Source organism: Entelurus aequoreus, linkage group LG14 (assembly GCF_033978785.1).
Source record: "Entelurus aequoreus isolate RoL-2023_Sb linkage group LG14, RoL_Eaeq_v1.1, whole genome shotgun sequence".
Lineage (NCBI taxonomy): Eukaryota > Metazoa > Chordata > Actinopteri > Syngnathiformes > Syngnathidae > Entelurus > Entelurus aequoreus.
In genome coordinates, this window is record NC_084744.1 from 57,401,264 (window position 1) to 57,425,445 (window position 24,182).

Consider the following 24,182-nt stretch of genomic DNA (forward strand, 5'->3'; position numbering starts at 1 on the left):
AGAACATCCGCACCGTAACACAACATACCGTATTTCCTTGAATAGCCGCAGGGGCGCTAATTAATTTAAAACCTCCTGTCACTCTGGCGCTTACCAGAAGCCTGCGGGATGGCCAAGCATGCGCTAATTATTTTAAAACCTCTTCTCACTCCGGCGCTTACCTTATCATGAAAAGCACATTTAATTAAAAAAACGTTATTATTGTCTTACCTTTAGGTATAAATGAGTCCATGCCAGCTCCTTTTGAAGAAAAGCATCGATATAGAAGTCTTCCTTATCTTTCTTCAGTTTTAAAAGTCTCTCTGTCTCGATGGAGATCTTCCTTTTAAGTATTACCTCCTGCTTCGATTGAAAGTCCAGTTTAGAAAACTGTTTTATTTTAGATATGTAATCCTCCATGGTAAAAGTCCAAGCAAACAATGGCTGCGCACTCTTGCTGCCGGTTGTCTTCTTCTGCAGCACTCTTCTGCAGTACCAGCAGTCGCAAGAAGGATCACCAGCGCCCTCTACCACCAGTTCATTTAATGACTCATATTTGACCCGGCGGAAGTGCCAAGCATGCGCTAATTATTTTGTGAAACGAGTTTGACCCGGCTGTAATTCGAGGCATGCGAATACCATATTCCCGGCGCCAATTCAAGGAAATACGGTAAACACAGCAGAACAAATACCCAGAACCCCTTGCAGCACTAACTCTTCCGGGACGCTACAATATACACCCCCACGCTACTCAACCCCGCCCACCTCAACCTCCTCATGCTCTGTCAGGGAGAGCATGTCCCAAATTTCAAGCTGCTGTTTTGAGGCATGTTAAAAAAAAATAACGCACTTTGTGACTTGTTGGCATTTTTTTCCATAACTTGAGTTGATTTATTTTGGAAAACCTTGTTACATTGTTTAATGCATCCAACGGGGCATCACAACAAAATTAGGCATAATAATGTGTTAATTCCACGACTGTATATATCGGTATCGGTTGATATCGGAATTGGTAATTAAGAGTTGGACAATATTGGAATATCGGCAAAAAAGCCATTATCGGACATCTCTAGTTTTTACAGTAGAAAAACTGGCAGCTAAGTTGCCACAATAAAAAAGGAACTTGTGCTGCTTTTACATTAACAATATAATCGTGCAAAACCCAATGTTAATTTAACACAAAAATTCTGGCAACTATGTTGCCAGCTTTTTCCGTAACCTCGAAACCTTCCAAAATAAGCCTAAATCTGCACAGATTCAGGTGAATAAACAGTAGCCTAATGGGGCTAAGACCATCGCCTGAAACCCGGAAGTGCCCGGATGTGCCTCTGGGTCACGAGGGTGCAACGCACCTATATTACCTGAGGGGGCGTGGCTACAGAAAATGTTTTCTGAGTTTTTTTGCATGCATGTCAATAATGTTAGTAAATTATCTACTCATAAATGTTTGTGGTACATTAAATGGGACATGCACGTGTCAAGAAGACAGCCAAAAGAGGTTGGTAGATGAAAATAAGTCTAAAGGTGTAGAAAGGCACCCAATTGCAAGAAATGTAGTCTTGATTTTCAACATTTTCTTTCGGGGTTTGCGCGGCAACATTTAGTGCCGATAGACATTTTTATTTATTTCTCAATTTTCCTCCTTTCAAAGGGTGATCACATCCCTGAACATCTACACGACACTCAAATGGTACATTTGTCCTGCTTAAGAGGTCAAACCTGCGGTGCGATGCATTCCACACAAAACCGGTAATAGGAACACAGAACCAGAACTAAAGGAAAACGACACAAACAGCGAACCACAAAAGGAAGCTGCCGGCACTTTTTGATGAAGAAATACAGGATTTGTTGACTTACCAGCTTAAAAGTGACATTTCTGTTATTGAGAGGATCGTCCACAATCTTTTGCAGATTGGCAGCAACTACAATAAAGACAAAGAGGAAATCAGTAGTCATGTAGAAAATAATTACAACTAGGGCTGCAACAACTAATCGATTAAATCGATTATTAAAATAGTAGCCGAATAATTTAGTCATCGATTCGTTAGGTCTATGCTATGTGCAGGTTTTTTTTAGGGCCCGCACAGCCCATGTAAAAGGAATCCCAACGGGAGTCCTTTTGCATTGGGACGAAAGGACCTATTGTTATTGTCAGGTTTATTATTATTATTATTTTTCCGCAGCTTTGCGCACTACTTTGACCCTCTTAACATGCTTCAAAACTCACCAAATTTGATACACACATCAAAAAACGCGAACAAAACTCTTTAGTAAAAATCGGTCCAGGCTTTTAATGCCTCACAATCAAACACTTTATGTTAAAGTACTGAACCAATGTTTACCTTATCCCAATAAACATCTGTTTATCAAAGCTGTAGGTGGGATCGGTGTATTAGCGGCTGGCTGCAGCAACACAACCAGGAGGACTTCGACTTGGATAGCAGACGCGCTATCCGACGCTAGCCGCCGACCGCATCGATGATCGGGTGAAGTCCTTCGTCGCTCCGTCGATCGCTGGAATGCAGGTGAGCACGGGTGTTGATGAGCAGATGAGGGCTGGCGTAGGTGGATAGCTAATGTTTTTAGCATAGCTCTGTGAGGTCCCGTAGCTAAGTTAGCTTCAATGGCGTCGTTAGCAACAGCATTGTTAAGCTTCGCCAGGCTGGAAAGCATTAACCGTGTAGTTACAGGTCCATGGTTTAATAGTATTGTTGATTTTCTGTCTATCCTTCCAGTCAGGGGTTTATTTATTTTGTTTCTATCTGCAGTTAAGCCCGATGCTATCACGTTAGCTCCATAGTTAAAGTGCTTCGCCGATGTATTGTCGTGGAGATAAAAGTCACTGTGAATGTCCATTCCGCGTTCTCGACTCTCATTTTCAAGAGGATATAGTATCCGAGGTGGTTTAAAATACAAATCCGTGATCCACATAGAAAAAGGAGAAAGTGTGGAATCCAATGAGCCCTTGTACCTAAGTTACGGTCAGAGCGAAAAAAGATACATCCTGCACTGCACTCTAGTCCTTCACTCTCACGTACCTCATCCACAAATCTTTCATCCTCGCTACTTCCGGTACAGGCAAGGCTTTTTTTATCAGCGACCAGAAGTTGCAAACTTTATCGTCGATGTTCTCTACTAAATCCTTTCAGCAAAAATATGGCAAAATCGCGAAATGATCAAGTATGACACATAGAATGGATCTGCTATCCCCGTTTAAATTTAAAAAAAATTAATTTCAGTAGGCCTTTAACTTGGAGCATGTAAACTGTGATTTAATAATAAACCCATCTAGAAAAACTACCTGACGTTTCACAAAAAAAAAAAAAGGAAATTCTGATAAATAAACCTCTGGTACACATGCGGAAATATCTGAAAATGCCTCGGTTTTTAGACTTACCAATAACTAAATCTCTCCCATCAACCAAGCCAGCTGAAACTAACTCCTGAGACACTCCGTCGGCAGAATCTGAAGACATATGTGGAGCAGCGTTAGCGGAAATCTTGCCATTTAGCGAAATTAGATGATGTATCATACCTCTGCCGGACATGAACTCAAACCTAATGTCATTAAGTTCCTTCTTGAGATTCCTCAACCTGAGGACCAGGCTGATGGGAACGCTGGCGTCAGATATATTGGGCTCCTGCAACAGCAACGTACCGGACATCAGGTCAAATGCGTGGTTGTTGAAAATATAAAACAGTCTCACCTGAGTTGCGGGTACATGTGAGGGGCTCACTGTCTGCGCTGGAGCAGGGACTTGAGTTTGAACGCCTTCACCACTTTGTCCCACTGGAGCAAAGTTCTCATTGACTGCAGCCGGCGGCTGAAGGTGTCCTGTGGAGCCATCTGGTGGCTGGAAAATCTAAAACGGCGACACACGCGAGTCAGTTCCTGCCTTTGCGGAGTCACATGAGAGGGAGGAATTAAAGGGGCCACAAACAGATGAGACGCTCATGCAGATCACTTTATCACAACAACGTGAGAAATTAATGAAAGTCTGCAGGTCATGTCCACTATAATTGGGCTCACCTCCATAGTCTGGGATCCGTCCCTCACTCTGGGCGACTGCAGAATGGACATGACAGATTTTCAGGATTAAAAACATGCAATTATTTTATTCACCCAACATTTATACTCATGGATAGCATTTTAGGAATCCCCCTCAAAAGGTTGTTGACATTAAACGCATAATGACATCATGACAATCACATCAGCAAGATGACAGGAGATTAGAACCCCACATCCAGAGACACGTTAGAACAAACCTGGGCAAATTAAGGCCCGGGGGCCACATGCGGCCAGTTAAGCTTTTCAATCTGGCCCGCCGGACATTCCCAAATCATTTTTTTAGATGTTTAAGATGTAAAGTGTAGCTGTCATTATGATGTGTAGTGATGTTTTCTAATGACCGTAAGTCTTCAACTATACTAAGTCTTTCAATGCTTGGAATCTGTATGATATACTAGTTACTATGGTCATCTAATGAGTTACTATGGTCATCTAATGAGTTACTATGGTCATCTAATGAGTTACTATGGTCATCTAATGAGTTACTATGGTCATCTAATTAGTTACTATGGTCATCTAATGAGTTACTATGGTCATCTAATTGGTTACTATGGTCATCTAATGAGTTACTATGGTCATCTAATTACAAACCCCGTTTCCATATGAGTTGGGAAATTGTGTTAGATGTAAATATAAACGGAATACAATGATTTGCAAATCCTTTCCAACCCATATTCAGTTGAATGCGCTACAAAGACAACATATTTGATGTTCAAACTCATACACTTTATTATTTTTTTGCAAATAATAATTAACTTATAATTTCATGGCTGCAACACGTGCCAAAGTAGTTGGGAAAGGGCATGTTCACCACTGTGTTACATGGCCTTTCCTTTTAACAACACTCCGTAAACGTTTGGGAACTGAGGAGACACATTTTTGAAGCTTCTCAGGTGGAATTCTTTCCCATTCTTGCTTGATGTACAGCTTAAGTTGTTCAACAGTCCGGGGGTCTCCCTTGTGCTATTTTAGGCTTCATAATGCGCCACACTTTTTCAATGGGAGACAGGTCTGGACTACAGGCAGGCCAGTCTAGTACCCGCACTCTTTTACTATGGAGCCACGTTGATGTAACACGTGGCTTGGCATTGTCTTGCTGAAATAAGCAGGGGCGTCCATGGTAACGTTGCTTGGAAGGCAACATATGTTGCTCCAAAACCTGTATGTACCTTTCAGCATTAATGGTGCCTTCACAGATGTGTAAGTTACCCATGTCTTGGGCACTAATACACCCCCATACCATCACAGATGCTGGCTTTTCCACTTTGCGCCTATAACAATCCGGATGGTTCTTTTCCTCTTTGGTCCGGAGGACACGACGTCCACAGTTTCCAAAAACAATTTGAAATGTGGACTCGTCAGACCACAGAACACTTTTCCACTTTGTATCAGTCCATCTTAGATGAGCTCAGGCCCAGCGAAGCCGACGGCGTTTCTGGGTGTTGTTGATAAACGGTTTTCGCCTTGCATAGGAGAGTTTTAACTTGCACTTACAGATGTAGCGACCAACTGTAGTTACTGACAATGGGTTTCTGAAGTGTCCCTGAGCCTATGTGGTGATATCATTTACACACTGATGTCACTTGTTGATGCAGTACAGCCTGAGAATCGAAGGTCACGGGCTTAGCTGCTTACGTGCAGTGATTTCTCCATATTCTCTGAACCCTTTGATGATATTACGGACCGTAGATGGTGAAATCCCTAAATTCCTTGCAATAGCTGGTTGAGAAAGGTTTTTCTTAAACTGTTCAACAATTTGTTGACAAAGTGGTGACCCTCGCCCCATCCTTGTTTGTGAATGACTGAGCATTTCATGGAATCTGCTTTTATACCCAATCATGGCACCCACCTGTTCCCAATTTGCCTGTTCACCTGTGGGATGTTCCAAATAAGTGTTTGATGAGCATTCCTCAACTTTATCAGTATTTATTGCCACCTTTCCCAACTTCTTTGTCACGTGTTGCTGGCATCAAATTCTAAAGTTAATGATTATTTGCACACAAAAAAAAAGTTTATCAGTTTGAACATCAAATATGTTGTCTTTGTAGCATATTCAACTGAATATGGGTTGAAAATGATTTGCAAATCATTGTATTCCGTTTATATTTACATCTAACACCATTTCCCAACTCATATCTGACTCTCTTGTTATCGTGCTTGGTGACTTTAACAAGGGAAATTTGAGCCAGGAATTACCAAAGTATAGACAGTTTATTAAATGCCCAACCAGAGAGGAGAACACGCTGGATCACTGCTACACTACATTGAGCAAGGCTTTTCATGCAGTCCCGCGCGCTGCTCTTGGACTATCAGATCACGTGATGGTGCACTTAATCCCTTCATACAGACAGAGACTGAAACTGGCTAAACCTGTTATGAGGAACATTAAGTGTTTCACCGCCGAGTCTGTGGACGAGTTGCGTGCTTGTAGGGAAACGACAGACTGGGAGGCAATTGGAGCGGCCACGAACAATCTGGACGAGTATACGGACACTGTGACCTCATACATACAGTTCAATGAGGCGCGCATCATTCCAACGCGCACCACGGTTTGTTATAACAACGACAAGCCCTGGTTCACACCCAAGCTCCGACAGCTGCGCAAGAAGAAGGAGGCTGCGTGGAGAAGCGGGGACCGAAGTACATACAGAGAAGCGAAGTACCTCTTCACCAGGGAAGTGGAGAAAGCTAAATCTGTGTACTCTAACCGTCTACAGGAACAGTTCCGCTCCAATGATTCTGCGGCAGTTTGGAGAGGTCTAAGGGCCCTTACGAACTATAAGCCCAAAACCCACCAGGCCCTGAATGACCGGACTCTCGCTCAGGGCCTCAACACACATTACTGTCGTCATGAACGGCCTTCAGCTCATCAAAGCCATGCTCCCCCCACCATCACCCTCCCCACCAATGCCAGCACATCATTAAAGGAGTTAAAGGACTCAAAGGACTCCAATGACATCACAGGACTCCAAAAACACAATAAGACTGTAAAGACCCTCTCCATTAAAGAAGAGGATGTACGCCGGCAGTTCTTGAAGCTGAATACGCGGAAGGCCCCCGGGCCGGATGGTGTCTCCCCCTCCACTCTCAGACACTGTGCGGACCAGCTGGCTCCTGTCTTCACTGACATTTTTAACACCTCTCTGGAGCTATGCCGCGTGCCGTCCTGCTTTAAGACCTCTACCATTGTCCCTGTCCCCAAGAAAGCACGGGTCACAGGACTAAATGACTACAGGCCGGTCGCGCTGACGTCTGTGGTCATGAAGTCTTTTGAGCGCTTGGTCCTGCCTCACCTCAAGGACATCACCGCCCCCCTCCTGGACCCACTGCAGTTCGCCTACAGAGCCAACAGGTATGTGGATGATGCAGTGAACCTGGCCCTCCACTTCATCCTGGAGCATCTGGACTCCCCAGGAACCTACGCTAGGATCCTGTTTGTGGACTTCAGCTCTGCCTTCAACACCATCCTCCCTGGACTGCTACGAGACAAGCTCTACCAGCTCAGCGTGCCCGACTCCCTCTGCAGTTGGATTAATGACTTCCTGACAGACCGAAGACAGCACGTAAGGCTGGGGAAGATTGTCTCGGACAGTCGAACCACAAACACTGGTACTCCTCAGGGCTGTGTACTCTCCCCCTGGCTCTTCTCCCTGTATACAAACTGCTGCACCTCCAGTCACCAATCCGTAAAACTGCTCAAGTTTGCGGATGACACCACCCTCATCGGGCTCATCTCGAATGGCGATGAGTCCGCCTACAGGAGAGAGGTGGACCGGCTGACGTCCTGGTGCAGCCTCAATAACCTGGAGCTGAACGCCCAGAAAACAGTGGAGATGATCATGGACTTCAGGGAAGTCACAGCCCCACCATCCCCCCTCACCCTGATTGACTCTCCCACCCCCGTCCCCATTGTGGACTCCTTCCGTTTCTTGGGCACCACCATCACCCAGGACCTCAAGTGGGAGCTGACCATCAGCTCCCTCATCAAGAAGGCCCAGCAGAGGATGTACTTCCTGCGGCAGCTGAGGAAACTTAAGGTGCCGACCGAGATGCTGGTGCAGTTTTAGTCAGCCATCATCGAGTCCATCCTGACCTCCTCCATCACAGTGTGGTTCCCCGGCGCCACAGTCCAGGATAAGAATAGACTGCAACGCATCGTACGTGCTGCGGAGAAGGTGATTGGCTGCAAGCTCCCATCCCTCCAGGACTTGTTCTCCTCCAGGACCAGGAGGCGTGTGGGTCGGATCACAGCTGACTCTTCTCACCCTGGACACACACTATTCTCCCCTCTCCCCTCAGGCAGGAGACTACGCTCCATCCAGACCCACACCTCCCGCCACCTGAACAGTTTTTTCCCCTCGGCCATCAGGCAAATGAACAAGAACTCCTAACAGCAGCTCCTTGAATTCCTTGAATCCCTTCTAAGTCTATCTGATAGCTCAGTCACAGCTCTTTTTATACCAAATATGTGTTATATGTGTTTTATGTCGCACGTTTGCACCAAGAAAAATTCTTAGTTTGTGAACCCGTTCTCAAACAATGGCAATAAAACTGTTCTGATTCTGATTTGGAAACGGGGTTTGTATAACCCATAGTAACACGGTGGCCGAATGGGTATAGTTACTCATGAACGGTCAGAGAAGTACAAGGCGGCGGAACGCAGTATTATGGGCCACCTTGCAAGCAACATCCCGTTGTTATTTGCGGATGTTTTCAACAAATCCGTGATGGATATGTTCCCGGATTCAGAGAACGCTCGCCAGTACTCAAATGGCAGAACAAAGGCTACTCAAATAGTGAAAGGTAAGTTTTTTTAAAGTAAGCAACAAGTACAGTACAGTTAGTAGAACAACTGTGTTTTCATTACTGTGTACTGTACTAATATATATATATATATATATATATATATATATATATACATATATATATATATATAAGAAATACTTTAATTTCAGTGAATTCTACCCCTGCACTAGATGCTAAAGCTAAGGGGGAGGGTGAAGAAGAAGGGGAGAATTCGGATTGAGCCTTAAAGGGGAACTACACTAAAAAAGCTAAATTGTCGGCTAAAACGCTTTGAAAAATAACCCAGCAGCTTCATGTGCTGCTGGATGGACATTGAGCGAATAGAGAATGACGTTTGGAATCTACTTTTGGGATTAACCGGATCATTTTCTTGTCACTCACCCGCAGGGCCGCCACAGCAGCTTTGCCTTCTTCGCTCTCCTCATCCAGCTCGTCATCACTCCACTCCCAGCCGCCATCCTCTGTCTTGTGGAGTCGGCCGCTGGACCCTGGCACCCGTCTCACCTTCAAAGTTACAAAAAAAAACAACCTCCCAGTTAGTCCTCGGTAAAGTGGAACACATGAGGGGGTACTTCATTCAAGGTTGGCATACCTTCTTTGATCGATCTGATATTGATGGACCTTTATGTAAAAGCCTCTCCTGCAGGTGCTCATTGTTCTATTAGAGGGAGAACGAGTTTTTCAGAGATCGTATGACCAAAAGCTATTTTAAAATAGTGGAGACTTGCCTTAGCTTTTGTGAAGAATTTGTGCTTCAGTAACTCAGCTGCTGTAGGCCTAAATAGGAAAAAAGGGGGAATTAAATGGAGCAGGGAGGAAAAGCAAAATGAAGGTGCCATCATCAATTCGGGAACTGACCTTTTTTCAGGGTCCTTTTGTAAACACTGAGTAATCATCTTCCTGAAGGATTTGCCATACTTCTTCACCATCTCCTTATCTGTGATGCCCGTCTCCAGACTGGGAGGGTCGTTCTGCAGAGTCAGCATCAGCACCTGCGCACATGCTTGATCATCAGCTTCCATGTTACAACTGAGTGGACTGGCTGGATGCAAATAAATGTGCATTCATGCTGTAGGTCAGTGTTTTTCAACCACTGTGCCGCGGCACACTAGATACGGTCTGGTGTGCCGTGGGAGATGATCTAATTTCACATATTTGGGTTAAAAACATTTTTTGCCTTGCTCTTTGGCTTCAGTTGCTCCAAACTCTCTATCTGTGATAAGAGCCTCGTGGGAGAGCGATCTTAATACCAACATATCCGACCAACACTGGGACTCTGCCCTGAAACTGGTTCACTCCTCCTCAATATGTGCCCGCCATAGTCTCATCCAATGCAAAGTAATCCATAAATTCATTATACTAACTCAAAACTATCCAAAATCTACCCCACTGTTAGCAATACCTGCAATAGATTCAAACAATCTCCGGCCGATCATGTCCATATGTTCTGGTCCTGCTCTAAACTATGTTCCTTTTGGGAGGATATTTTTGACACGATCGGGAAAGCATACGGTCAAAACTTTCCCCCCAACCCATTATCAGCCATTTTTGGCGTATGCCCCGATAACATGTGCCCGGTATCATTAAAACGCGCTGTTGCTTTTACGACCTTGCTGGCCAGGCGATTGATTTTGTTTAATTGGAAGCTGGCTCGCCCCCCATCACACGGCCGTTGGATTAGAGAGGTTCTCTACTATCTAAAACTAGAAAAACTTAGGTTTTCGCTAAAAGGCTCGGCTCAAGCGTTTGAAAGCTCATGGAGTCCTTTCTTGCTGTATGTCAACTCTCTTGATTTATCCCCAGACGCAGATGAGGAATAATCTCCCTTTTATTTATTATTATTATTTTATTTTTATTTTATTTTATTTTTATTTTATTTTCTCCCTTTCTCTCCTTTCAGCCTGTTTGTCTGTCTCTGGCCTCGTATGTGTGTGTGTATGTGAGGATGTCTGTCTTTGTCGTCTTACTTGTTATATGATTGTCCCATATGTCCCTTGTTGGTGTGACCTGAGTGGGGTGGGAGGGTGGGTGGGGATTTGGGTTTTAAGGGAAAGGGTGTGAAGAATTTTCTGACTTTAAAATTGTACTGTTTCGACTTGCACTTTTTTCTGTATTTGAAAATGCCAATAAAAAATTCCATATCAGTATGTGGCAGCCGGTAGCTAATTGCTTTGTAAATGCAGGTAAAAAGGTGTCTTATGCTTAAACCAAAAATAAACAAAAAGGTGAGTGCCCTTAAGAAAAGGAATTGAAGCTTAGGGAAGGCTATGCAGAACGAAAGTACAACTGAACTGGCTACAAAGTAAACAAAAACAGAATGCTGGACGACAGCAAAGACTTACTGTGGAGCAAAGACGGCATCCACAGTGTGCATCCGAACATGACATGACAATCAACAATGTCCCCACAAAGAAGGATAAAAAACAACTGAAATATTCTTGATTGCTAAAACAAAGTCGATGCGGGAAATATAAGACAACAGAAAAATACCAACAAAAGAGAAAAAGCCACCAAAACAGGAGCGCGAGACAAGAACTAAAACACTACACAGTAAAACAGCAAAAAACTCCAAATAAGTCAGGGTGTGATGTATCAGGTGGTGACAGTACACCTACATTGAGAAAAGAGCTATATTGATGCATGCTTGGTTATACTTTAAAGTCATATCCAACAATTGCGACAATCAATGTTCCCTCTAATTGTTCATGTGTCTGAGCAAACACAAAAACTCCCCGAGCATTCAGTGGAGCACATGTGAGCAACATCACACGTGGCAATACCAGCAGCACACCTGCCTCAAACCAATCTTTTATAATAACACTCAAATGAGGAGTCATTTTCATGAGATTATTTTGTAATATTAGTGATTTGGCCCACTTGTAATGAAAATGAAAAGAAATCTTGTTTTTCATAAGCTATGGATTAGTATTGTACAATATGTCTGGGTGGGCGTCCTGCTTTGGAAATCATTTGTACCCCTTTCAGAGATCACATTTAGTTCCCCTTAAACATCCTCATGTTGCACAATGAAATGTAAGCATAGTATGAAGTGTGCATTCCTGTAACTTTCTCTAGTAACAGCATTCCATGATTAATATAAATAAATTAACATTAATAATAAATGACAGTAGAATAAGCACACGTATGACTGAGGAGTCATAGTGTAACTTTGTGTGGTGTTTGAGTTGTCCGACTTTTTGTGTGGCCATTAATGCTGAAAGGTACATACAGGTTTTGGAGCAACATATGTTACCATCCAAGCAACGTTATCATGGACGCCCCTGCTTATTTCAGCAAGACAATGCCAAGCCATGTGTTACAACAGCGTGGCTTCATAGTAAAAGAGTGCGGGTACTAGACTGGCCTGCCTGTAGTCCAGACCTGTCTCCCATTGAAAATGTGTGGCGGATTATGAAGCCTAAAATACCACAACGGAGACCCCCGGACTGTTGAACAACTTAAGCTGTACATCAAGCAAGAATGGGAAAGAATTCCACCTGAAAAGTTTCAAAAATTGGTCTCCTTATTTCCCAAATGTTTACGGAGTGTTGTTAAAAGGAAAGGCCATGTAACACAGTGGTGAACATGCCCCTTGCAATGTGTTGCTGCCATTAAATTCAAAGGTCATGATTATTTGAAAAAAAAATTACGTTTCTCAGTTCAAACATTAAATATCTTGTCTGTGCAGCACATTCAATTAAAAATAAATAGAAAAGGATTTGCAAATCATTGTATTCTGCTTTTATTTTTATTTATTCACTGGTTTTGGGTTGTGTACGTTTTCAAAATTTGACTCTGCAGTTAAAGCTTTAATGATTGTAAATTGGACAAAAAGAGATAGATATGGGAGAGGTTCCACTGTAGTCTAATTTAAAACTACAAACATGTACACGGTTACCTTCATTGGTGGGTACTTGTGATAGGGTGCCGCTCCGGTGGCCAGCTCAATGGCGGTGATCCCAAAACTCCAGATGTCAGCTTTAAAGTCGTAGCCACGGACCTAGAGAAAGAGAACAGTAGGACCACTTGGACAAAAACCAAGGAAGTTGTCTACAACAGTGTTTTTCAACCAGTGTGCCGTGAAATACAGTCTGGTGTGCCATGGGAGATTATCTAATTTCACCTATATGGGTTAAAAATATTTTTTGCAAACCAGTAATTATAGTCTGCAAATGATGTGTTGTTGTTGAGTGTCTGTGCTGTCTAGAGCTCGGCAGAGTAACCGTGTAATACTCTTCCATATCAGTAGGTGGCAGCATTTAGCTAATTGCTTTGAAGGTGTCGGAAACCGTGGGAGGCAGCGTGCCGGTAAAAACGTATCTAATGCTTAAACCAAAAATAAACAAAAGGTGAGTGCCCCTATGAAAAGGCATTGAAGCTTAGGGAAGGCTATGCAGAACAAAACTAAAACTGAACTGGCTGCAAAGTAAACAAAAACCGAATGCTGGACGACAGCAAAGACTTACTGTGGAGCAAAGACGGCGTCCACAAAGTACATCCGAACATGACATGACAATCAACAATGTCCCTACGAAGAACGATAAAAACAACTAAAATCTTCTTCATTGCTAAAACAAAGTAGATGCGGGAAATAGCGTTTAAGGAAGACATGAAACTGCTACAGGAAAACACCAACAAAACAGAAAAAAGCCACCAAAATAAGGGCGCAAGACAAGAACTAAATCACTACACACAGGAAAACAGCAATAAACTCCAAATAAGTCAGGGGGTGATGTGACAGGTGGTGACAGTACACCTACTTTGAGACAAGAGCTATATTGATGCATGCTTGGTTATGGTTTAAAGCAGGCCTGGGCAATTATTTTGACTCAGGGGCCACATTTAGAGAAACAAAATGTGTCTGGGGGCCGGCATATCTATTTTTAGAAACACTAATACAAAACCTCACAATAATGTCTGATTGAATGCTAAAAACGTTATGACAGACCGCCTTAAAAAACGTAAAGGAATTTAAATTTTTTCTATGAAGGATAAAACACTGAATATTGACAAAATATGAACGTCACACCCCCTTTCGATCGACACATTTTACAATCAAGTGAAACGCAACAAACAGTGAAATATGAACGCAAAGGGTACAAAATAAACCCACCTACAATCTGATATATCACTAAGCTTTAGAACTTTGTTGTGAAAGCCTCCTTCCGCGTCTGTGGAAACGCTCTCCGCCCACACTGCTTGGTGCCTCGTCTGAGCTGCTGTGACGTAGATTACCATAGTAACTAATTAGATGACCATTGTAACTAATTAGATTACCATAGTAACTAGTATATCATCCAAAAGCGCAGATGCCAACCATTGAAAGACTTAGTATAGTTGAAGATTTACGGTCATTAGAAAACATGACTGCACATCATAATGGCAGCTACTTCTTCCATCATAAAGATCTAAAAAAATGATTTGGGAATGTCCGGCGGGCCAGATTGAAAAGCTTCACGGGCCACATGTGGCCCCCGGGCCTTAATTTGCCCAGGTCTGGTTTAAAGTCATATCCAACAATTGCGACAACGACTTTTTACTGTCAACTGAGTTTCGTTTTTTTACTGTCAACTGAGTTTTGTTTTTTTAATGATGTCTACTGGTGGTGTGCCTCCGGATTTTTTCCAACACAAAAAAATGTGCCTTGGCTTAAAAAAGGTTGAAAAACACTGGTCTACAAGACAAGTCAGCCACCTGTTCCATGACCTCAGGAGCCATCCAGCACGGCGTCCCCACAAACGTCTTCCGGACTTTATTCCTGGTCATATCTCCACCGGCCGCTAGAAAGGCACTCACACCAAAATCTGGGGGTAAAAAATAAAGAGACACATTTGTTTCACAATATTATACAAATGAAAACCAAGACTTTCAAGCAGATGTAGAACATCCAAAAGACTGTACCAGCAATTTGAACTGAGCCATCATTCCCAAGAAGGATATTTCCAGCCTTTAGATCACTGCGAGTAAAGAGGAGAATTAATCAGACGCGGTTTGTTGATTTACGCGAGCATGAGATGACAAATTCTAAGGCAGAACACTCCGGCGAAACAAGCCTTCTCAATTATTTATTCATGTGTTATTAATTCATGGACTGAGGTCCAGTTCAACCTGCGTGGTCATATATACAGGAAAGGACTGTGCACAACAAGTGGAAATGCGATGTAATCACTTTACCGTATGCGCATATGCCACAACAGAGCAAAACCAGACTGCTGTCTCACCGGTGAATTTGTCCATTTTTGTGAAGGTACTCCAGCCCTTCCAACACTTCCTTCAATATGGTGGCAATGCAGGCCTCGTCCAAAACGCCGGACTTGTGCTCGCCACGTGAGATGATGTGTTTGATGATGTCTAAGACTGAGCCTGAGAGGGAGAGAGAGAGAGAGAGAGAGAGAGAGAGAGCGATATATAGGTGGTGTGGTTGTCACGAGACATGCTGATCATGTGACCACTTTTTGGCCAAGGGATTAAGCAGTTCACACAAGATGCGACATCCTGTTCATGTTACAGGTGGAATCATTTGTGATTGGCCAGTACAACGTTCACATAATAGAATCAGTTCACCTTTTCTTTTCAACGTGTCCTTTTATGTGCTATAGTTGTTAGTTGAGAAGTATTGTTTTACCCATGTTGCTGTGTTTGTAAGTAAGCGCTACAATATATACAGTCGTGGTCAAAAGTTTACATACACTTGTAAAGAACATAATGTCATGGCTGTCTTGAGTTTCCAATCATTTCTACAACTGAACACAGAACTTTCCTCCAGAAGGTCTTATCTTTGTCCATGTGATGTCAGATGAAACAAAAATGGAGCTGTTTGGCCACAATACCCAGCAATATGTTTGGAGGAGAAAAGGTGAGGCCTTTAATCCCAGGAACACCATCAAGCATGGTGGTCGTAGTATTACGCTCTGGGCCTGTTTTGCTGCCAATGGAACTGGTGCTTTACAGAGAGTAAAAGGAGGATTACCTCCAAATTCTTCAGGACAAGCTAAAATCATCAGCGCGGAGGTTGGGTCTTGGGCGCAGTTGGGTGTTCCAACAGGACAATGACCCCCAAACACACGTCAAAAGTGGTGAAGGAATGGCTAAATCAGGCTAGAATGAAGGTTTTACAATGGCCTTCCCAAAGTCCTGTGCTGAAGAAACAAGTCCAAGTCAGAAAAAACAAAAAATGTAGCTGAACTGCACCAATTTTTTCAAGACGAGTGGTCAAAAATGTAACCAGAAGCTTGCCAGAAGCTTGTGGGTGGCTACCAAAAGCGTCTTATCGGAGTGAAACTTGCCAAGGGACATGTAAGCAAATATTAACATTGCTGTATGTATACTTTTGACTCAGCAGATTTGCTCACATTTTCAGTAGACGCATAATAAATTCATAAAAGAACCAAATTTCATGAATGTTTTTTGTGACCAACAAGTATGTGCTCCAATCACTCTATCACAAAAAAATAAGAGTTGTAGAAACTATTGGAAACTCAAGACAGCCATGACATTATGTTCTTTACAAGTCTATGTACACTTTTGACCACGACTGTGTATATAGACACGTACAGAGTGACCTTGGTTTTGGTTATTATACAGTACAGGCCAAACGTTTGGACACACCTTCTGATTCACTAAACAACTAATGGTCCCAACCCCATTGATAAAGCAAGACATTCCACTACTCAACCCTGATAAGGCACACCTGTGAAGTGAAACCCATTCCAGGTGACTTCCTCTTTAGGCTCATGGAGAGAATGCCAAGTGCAAAGCAGTAATCAGAGCAAAGGGTGGCTATTTTGAAGAAACTAGAATATAAAACAGGTTTTCAGTTATTTCACCTTGTTTTGTTAAGTACATAACTCTACATGTGTTCATTCATAGTTTTAATGTGACAATCTACAATGTAAATAGTCATGGAAATAATGAAAACACATTGAATGTGAAGGTGTGTCCAAACTTTTGGCCTGTACTGTACGTTCCAAAGGGTCCTTTGAAAGCCAAATCGTACTAAAGCTGAAACAGTTTTCCAAATCAGACTAATCCGTTCCAGACAATCAAAAACGTTTACAAAAAACACATTTTACAGATAACTACAGATGTACATGGAAATGGATGAATGAACATCTATCAACTTTACATTTATTGAAAACCACCTTTTCACTCAGTAGGGTTTCTCACCTTCTTTACCAAAGTACTGACTAGAGGTGGAAATCTTTGGGTACCTAACGATTCGATAACCAGTCAGGGACTATGATTTTGATTACTAATTGATTATTTATGCATCTTCAATTAATATATTGTACATCAATATTATATTTTTACTATTTTGTATATTATATATAATAAATGTAATATATTTAATGATCAATAAAATGTAGAAAGGTCTCCTCCTTTGGCTAAAGCGTCATTTCGGATGTTACAGCACATTATATATATATATATATATATATATATATATATATATATATATATATATATATATATATATATATATAGCAGTGTTTCCCACACATTCATTTATTTGTGGCGGCCCGCCACGAAAGAATTACGTCCGCCACAAATAAAAAAATTCCTGTCCAGCTTCTCAGGCAAATCATATAGTTGATGTAGATGGCCATATAGGCTGTTCAGATTTACTTTACAAAAGAGAAGTGTAGGATACTTTTCTTGTTGCCTTATTTGTATTTGACCACTACTGTTTTCTGTTTATTTGTTACGGACTGTGGCAGGACACCTCTGCCTCTGTTTCACTTTATGTTGCTGGTAAATAATATCATTGTAGTAGCAGACTAAAGTTAAATTATTTAGTATGCACTAATTAAAGGGGCAGAGCTTTAAGAGACATTTTAGCTTTTATATTTTATAAGATATGTTTTTTGTAAGAACCACAACTAATAAATATATTTCAGTGAATAACTTATTGTTCAAATCTGTATATAAATATGTACATAAAGTGTTGTAATTATATTGTAAAATGGATGGATGGATGGATGGATGGATGGATGGATGGATGGATGGATGGATGGATGGATGGACGTTTAAAACAAAACTGTTATTTTTAATTAGTAAGTATACATTTTTTGAGCCTTTTTAGAGACAATAATATCATTGTAGTAAATTATGCAAATTACTCGATGATGTCATGGTGACCACGCCCATAGCCACGCCCCCACCGCCACAGGTATCTTGGCAGTTTATGGGAAACACTGTATATATATATATATATATATATATATATATATATATATATATATATATATATATATATATATATATATATGTAAGAGTAGATATGTGAGAACTGCAGACACCTCTAAGTGATAAAATAAATAAATGTCCCTACTCGGTGAGCAGGCATCCTTCATTTAATTGTCTTGCCTTCTAAAACCACAAAATGCTCAGACACTTTGCCCACAACGGCCATAAACCTGCGGCTCAAAGACATGTCAACCATCTACTCATTCATATCTATGGCTGAAAGTGTTTATTGTGTATATTAATGTCTCTCATGACTTAATATATCTTTGCAAATTTCCTCTTAGCTAATTACTCTCTGCTAGGGTTGTACGGTATACCAGTATTAGTATAGTACCGCGATACTAACGAATCATTTTCGGTACTATACAGTCTCTAAAACGTACCGGTCCACCACCCTCCCGCGTCGAAGTCACGTCGTGTCATTGCTGGTTTTACGAGCAGACGAGCATGTTCGGCGGCACACAATCACGGAGTACTTACAAGCAGACACAGTGTGTAGACAGAAAAGGGAGAACGGACGCATTTTGGCTTAAAAACTAACGATAAAGGTGAAGTTTTAACACGGAAACACCCTCAGGTCCGTCGGCAGTGTTTTAGCGACTTCTAAATCACTAATCCTGGTCTCTATGGCGACAAATAAAGTAAGTTTCTTACAAGTATCATTATCACTGCAGGACGAGGAATAGCTAAACATGCTTCATTACACACCGTAGCTCACCGGCATCACAATGTAAACAGACGCCATTGATGGATCTACACCTAGTATCTAGTTGATACTACTAATATTTTTTGGCATCACAACATCTTTTATGTTTTTTTTAAATGTATATTATGTTTATAAAGTCAGGAAATATGTCCCTGGACACATGAGGACTTTGAATATGACCAATGTATGATCCTGTAACTATTTGGTATCGGATTGATACCTAAATTTGTGGTGTCCTCCAAAACTAATGTAAAGTATCAAACAACAGAAGAATAAGTGATCATTACATTTTAACAGAAGTGTAGATAGAACATGTTAAAAGAGAAAGTAAGCAGATATTAATAGTAAATGAACAAGTAGATTAATAATTCATTTTCTACCACTTGTCCTTAATAATGTTGACAAAATAATAGGTAGATAAATGACACAATATGTTACTGCATATGTCAGCGGACTAATTAGGAGTCTTTGTTTACTTACTACTAAAAGACAAGTTGTCTAGTATGTTCACTATTTTATTTAAGGACTTAACTGCAATAATAAACATATGTTTAATGTACCCTAAGATTTTTTGTTAAAATAAAGCCAATAATGAAATTTTTTGTGGTCCCCTTTATTTAGAAAAGTACTGAAAAGTATTGAATATTGGTATCGTTACAACACTACTCTCTGCAATAACGTCGGTATTATTAACCTTCCGTTAAAGTGGACTAAGCATTTATTATTTTTTTGTTGCACTACTTCACATTAGAGATGTCCGATAATATCGGACTGCCGATATTATCGGCCGACAAATGCTTTAAAATGTAAAATCGGAAATTATCGGTATCTTGTTTCGAAAATTAAAATTCATGACTTTTTAAAACGCCGCTGTGTACACGGACGTAGGGAGAAGTACAGAGTGCCAATTAACCTTAAAGGCACGGCTTTTGCGTGCCGGCCCAATCACATAATATCTACGGCTTTTCACACACACAAGTGAATGCAAAGCATACTTGGTCAACAGCCATACAGGTCACACTGAGGGTAGCCGTATAAACAACTTTAACAGTGTTACAAATATGCGCCACACTGTGAACCCACACCAAACAAGAATGACAAACATTTCGGGAGAACATCTGCACCGTAACACAACATGAACACAACGGAACAAATACCCAGAACCCCTTGCAGCACTAACTCCCCGCTACCCCCACTTCAACCTCCTCATGCTCTCTCAGGGACAGCATGTCCCAAATTCCAAGCTGCTGTTTTGAGGCATGTTAAAAAAAATAATGCACTTTGTGACTTCAATAATAAATATGGCAGTGCCATGTTGGCATTTTTTTTCCATAACTTGAGTTGATTTATTTTGGAAAAACGTGTTACATTGTTTAATGCATCCAGCGGGGCATCACAACAAAATTAGGCATAATAATGTGTTAATTTCACAACTGTATGTATATATCGGTATCGGTTGATATCGGAATCGGTAATTAAGAGTTGGACAATATCAGAATATCGGATATCGGCAAAAAAGCCATTATCTCTACTTCATATTCAAGATAGCTATCTCCTCCATGTGTGTCCGAGCTAGATCTGCATTTAAAAATCGCCTTAAACATACGTAAACAACCGATAATTGGACTTGTGATCATTGATTCAGCATCGTCCACGTTCTAATCCTGATGCATCACAGACTTTAATATTTTTCCCCCCACCTCTAGTACTGAAACTGGTGTCATGTCTAAGAACTTTATTTACAACAATCACACACGTGCGAGACAGCTTTGCAGCACAACATGTCACACTGTCTTGACTCTGCAGCCTAACTATATTATGTGTTCTGGCAAACTGCCTGGTCGGCCCTCCTCCCTTTACATCGGCAGGGAGCATAAGGTAGAACTAATCTTTGAAGCAATCCGAGCCCATTAAAAGTGGCGGACCGCGAGCAGCACTCGCGGGCTCTCTTAACCGGAGCAAATTCCTTGTTTTAACTCGTCGCCCTCAGTTCTGCATGTTCATGTAGGGCAAGTGGTATCGCATTCCTCTGTTAAGGTTAAGGGAAGGGCTGAGGGCTAAGGCGTGTATAGTCCTCGAAACTAAAGTGTGGTGCCGACCACAATTGGGCTGAGCAGAAAGCACGTAAATGAAAGTAAATATAAACGTTATTGATTTTCACAGTAGTGACACTGTTTTGTCAGGAATTAAATCATTTGCTACCCCACATAAATCTGGCTTTTTAGAATGTTGTTTTTTTTGTTACCAAAAATATCGGAATATAAGCAGCCACTTTTTTCCAACACTTCATTTAAAGGCCTACTGAAATGATTTTTTTTTATTTAAACGGGGAGAACAGATCCATTCTATGTGTCATACTTGATCATTTTGCGATATTGCCATATTTTTGCTGAAAGGATTTAGTATAGAACAACGACGATAAAGTTCGCAACTTTTGGTCGCTGATAAAAAAAAAAGCCTTGCCCCTACCGGAAGTAGCGTGACGTAGTCAGTTGTTCACCTCCTCATATTTTCCTATTGTTTTCAACGCAGCTAGAGCGATTCGGACCGAGAAAGCGACGATTACCCCATTAATTTGAGCGAGGATGAAAGATTCGTGGATGAGGAACGTTAGAGTGAAGGACTAGAATGCAGTGAAAGACATATCTTTTTTCGCTCTGACCGTAACTTAGGTACAAGCTGGCTCATTGGATTCCACACTCTCTCCTTTTTCTATTGTGGATCACGGATTTGTATTTTAAACCACCTCGGATACTATATCCTCTTGAAAATGAGAGTCGAGAACGCAAAATGGACATTCAGTGACTTTTATCTCCACGACAATACATCGGCGAAGCTCTTTAGCTACGGAGCTAACGTGATAGCATCTGGCTCAAATGCAGATAGAAACAAAAGAAATAAACCCCTGACTGGAAGGATAGACAGAAGATCAACAATACCGGTACTTTTAAACCATGTGCATGTAACTACACGGTTAATAATTCTCAGCCTGGCAAAGCTTAACAATGCTGTTGCTAACGACGCTGAAGCAAACTTAGCAACTTAGCAACCGGACCTCACAGAGCTATGATAAAAACATTAGCGCTCCACCTACGCCAGCCAGCCCTCATCTGCTCATCAACACCCGTGCTCACCTGCGTTCCAGCGATCGACGGCGCAACGAAGGACTTCACCCGATCACAGATGCGGTTGGCGGCTAGCATCGGTTGGTGGCTAGCATGGGCTAGCGCGTCTGCTATCCAAGTAAGTCCTCCTTGTTGTGTTGCTACAGCCAGCCGCTAATACACCGATCCCGCCTACAACTTTCTTCTTTGCCATCTCCATTGTTCATTAAACAAATTGCAAAAGATTTACCAACACAGATGTCCAGAATACTGTGGAATTATGAAATGAAAACAGAGCTTTTTGTATTGGCCTCAATGGGGGAGCCATACCTCTGTTCTACTGGCTACGTCCCACGCATACGTTATATCCAAAGGAGTTTTTAACCGGAAGTTTAGCGGGAAATTTAAAATGTCACTTTATAAGTTAACCCGGCCGTATTGGCATGTGTTGCAATGTTAAGATTTCATCATTGATATATAAACTATCAGACTGCGTGGTCGATAGTAGTGGCTTTCAGTAGGCCTTTAAACCCTTTGGCTTAAAAAGCTGCTGCAGTCGGTGTCCTGCTGGAAGACCCATGACCTCTGACGGAGACCCAGCTTTCTGACACCGGGCCCTACATTATCCCCCCCAAACTCTTTGGTAGTCCTCAGATTTCATGATGCCATGCACACAGTCAAGGCATTTGGTACCAGAAGCAGCAAAGCAACCCCAAAACATCAGTGAACCTCCACCATGTTTGACTGTAGGCGTGGTGTTCTTTTCTTTGAAGGCCTTTATTTTGTTTTCTGTAAACAGTGTGATGATGTTTTACTACTTACGTATAAAATGCTACGCGGTCTAGCTCCATCCTATCTTGCCGATTGTATTGTACCATATGTCCCGGCAAGAAATCTGCGTTCAAAGAACTCCGGCTTATTAGTGATTCCCAGAGCCCAAAAAAAGTCTGCGGGCTATAGAGCGTTTTCTATTGGGGCTCCAGTACTCTGGAATGCCCTCCCGGTAACAGTTAGAGATGCTACCTCAGTAGAAGCATTTAAGTCCCATCTTAAAACTCATTTGTATACTCCAGCCTTTAAATAGACCCCCTTTTTAGACCAGTTGATCTGCCGTTTCTTTTCTTTTCTCCTCTGCCCCCCTCTCCCTTGTGGAGGGGGGTTGGGCGGGGCACAGGTCCGGTGGCCATGGATGAAGTGCTGGCTGTCCAGAGTCGGGACCCGGGGTGGACCGCTCGCCTGTGCATCGGTTGGGGACATCTCTGCGCTGCTGACCCGTCTCCGCTCGGGACGGTGTCCTGTTGGCCCCACTATGGACTGGACTCTCACTATTATGTTAGATCCACTATGGACTGGACTTTCACAATATTACGCTAGACCCACTCGACGTCCATTGCATCCGGTCTCCCCTAGAGGGGGCGGGGGGGGGGGGGGGGGTCACCCACATCTGCTGTCCTCTCCAAGGTTTCTCATAGTCATTCACATTGACATCCCACTGGGTTGTGAGTTTTTCCTTGCCCTTTTGTGGGCTCTGAACCGAGGATGTCGTCGTGGCTTGTGCAGCCCTTTGAGACACTTGTGATTTAGGGCTATATAAATAAACATTGATTGATTGATAAAAAGCCAGAGACGAAGCAAAAAACACAGACATAGCAATTTGTCAAGTTCATTTTCATTTATCGTTAAATTATTTGACCTATTGACTATTAGCCCAGGCCTACAATTGTTTGATTTTTTTAATGCCTTTGGACATCATATTTATTATTAGGGACCGAGTCCCTTTGGGACAGAGGACCCTATTGAATTTGTAGCGTTTTATTATTATACCGCCGCCTCTTTGAGCTGTACTTTGACCCCCGTAACATGCTTCAAAACTCACCAAATTGGACACACACATCAGGACTGGCGAAAATTGCGATCTAATAAAAAAAAAGTTGAGTAAAAACAGTCACCTTTTTTCAAACATTATCTCCTCTGAGCGCGTTTGTTGTGTCGGCTTCAAATTAGCACAGGAGAGAGATTGAACCCTTCTGATTAAAAGTTGATGAAAGAGTTTTAATTACTCCTCCGGTTTGGATTTTATGAGCTCTCAAAGTCGGTCCCGTCCATCACTGCTTGCAGCTTTAATTTTTAATGTAATTTAAGGCCTTTATTTTAACAAAATCTATTTAATGAATTGTACGGCTTATTAATGACTCACGCAAACCCTGATGCTGTAGTTATTTGTCTTCAATCAGCACCAGTCAGGGCATTCATTGTGGTCAAGGTTAGACCA

General features: G+C 41.9%; 1 protein-coding gene across 1 annotated transcript in view; it reads right to left on the reverse strand.

The window, feature by feature from the left end:
• Positions 1 to 24,182, reverse strand: part of oxsr1a (oxidative stress responsive kinase 1a) — a 38,098-nt gene that overhangs the window by 3,818 nt on the left and 10,098 nt on the right. Inside the window, exons 4-16 of the mRNA XM_062070302.1 lie at positions 15,076 to 15,217; positions 14,756 to 14,811; positions 14,549 to 14,658; positions 12,753 to 12,854; positions 9,713 to 9,846; positions 9,583 to 9,631; positions 9,447 to 9,512; positions 9,236 to 9,358; positions 4,010 to 4,045; positions 3,687 to 3,842; positions 3,515 to 3,620; positions 3,377 to 3,445; positions 1,837 to 1,901 (exon numbers count right to left, since the gene is read on the reverse strand). Of these exons, the coding sequence (XP_061926286.1) occupies positions 1,837 to 1,901; positions 3,377 to 3,445; positions 3,515 to 3,620; positions 3,687 to 3,842; positions 4,010 to 4,045; positions 9,236 to 9,358; positions 9,447 to 9,512; positions 9,583 to 9,631; positions 9,713 to 9,846; positions 12,753 to 12,854; positions 14,549 to 14,658; positions 14,756 to 14,811; positions 15,076 to 15,217 (1,214 nt within the window). The remainder of the gene's footprint in view (positions 1 to 1,836; positions 1,902 to 3,376; positions 3,446 to 3,514; positions 3,621 to 3,686; positions 3,843 to 4,009; positions 4,046 to 9,235; positions 9,359 to 9,446; positions 9,513 to 9,582; positions 9,632 to 9,712; positions 9,847 to 12,752; positions 12,855 to 14,548; positions 14,659 to 14,755; positions 14,812 to 15,075; positions 15,218 to 24,182) is intronic.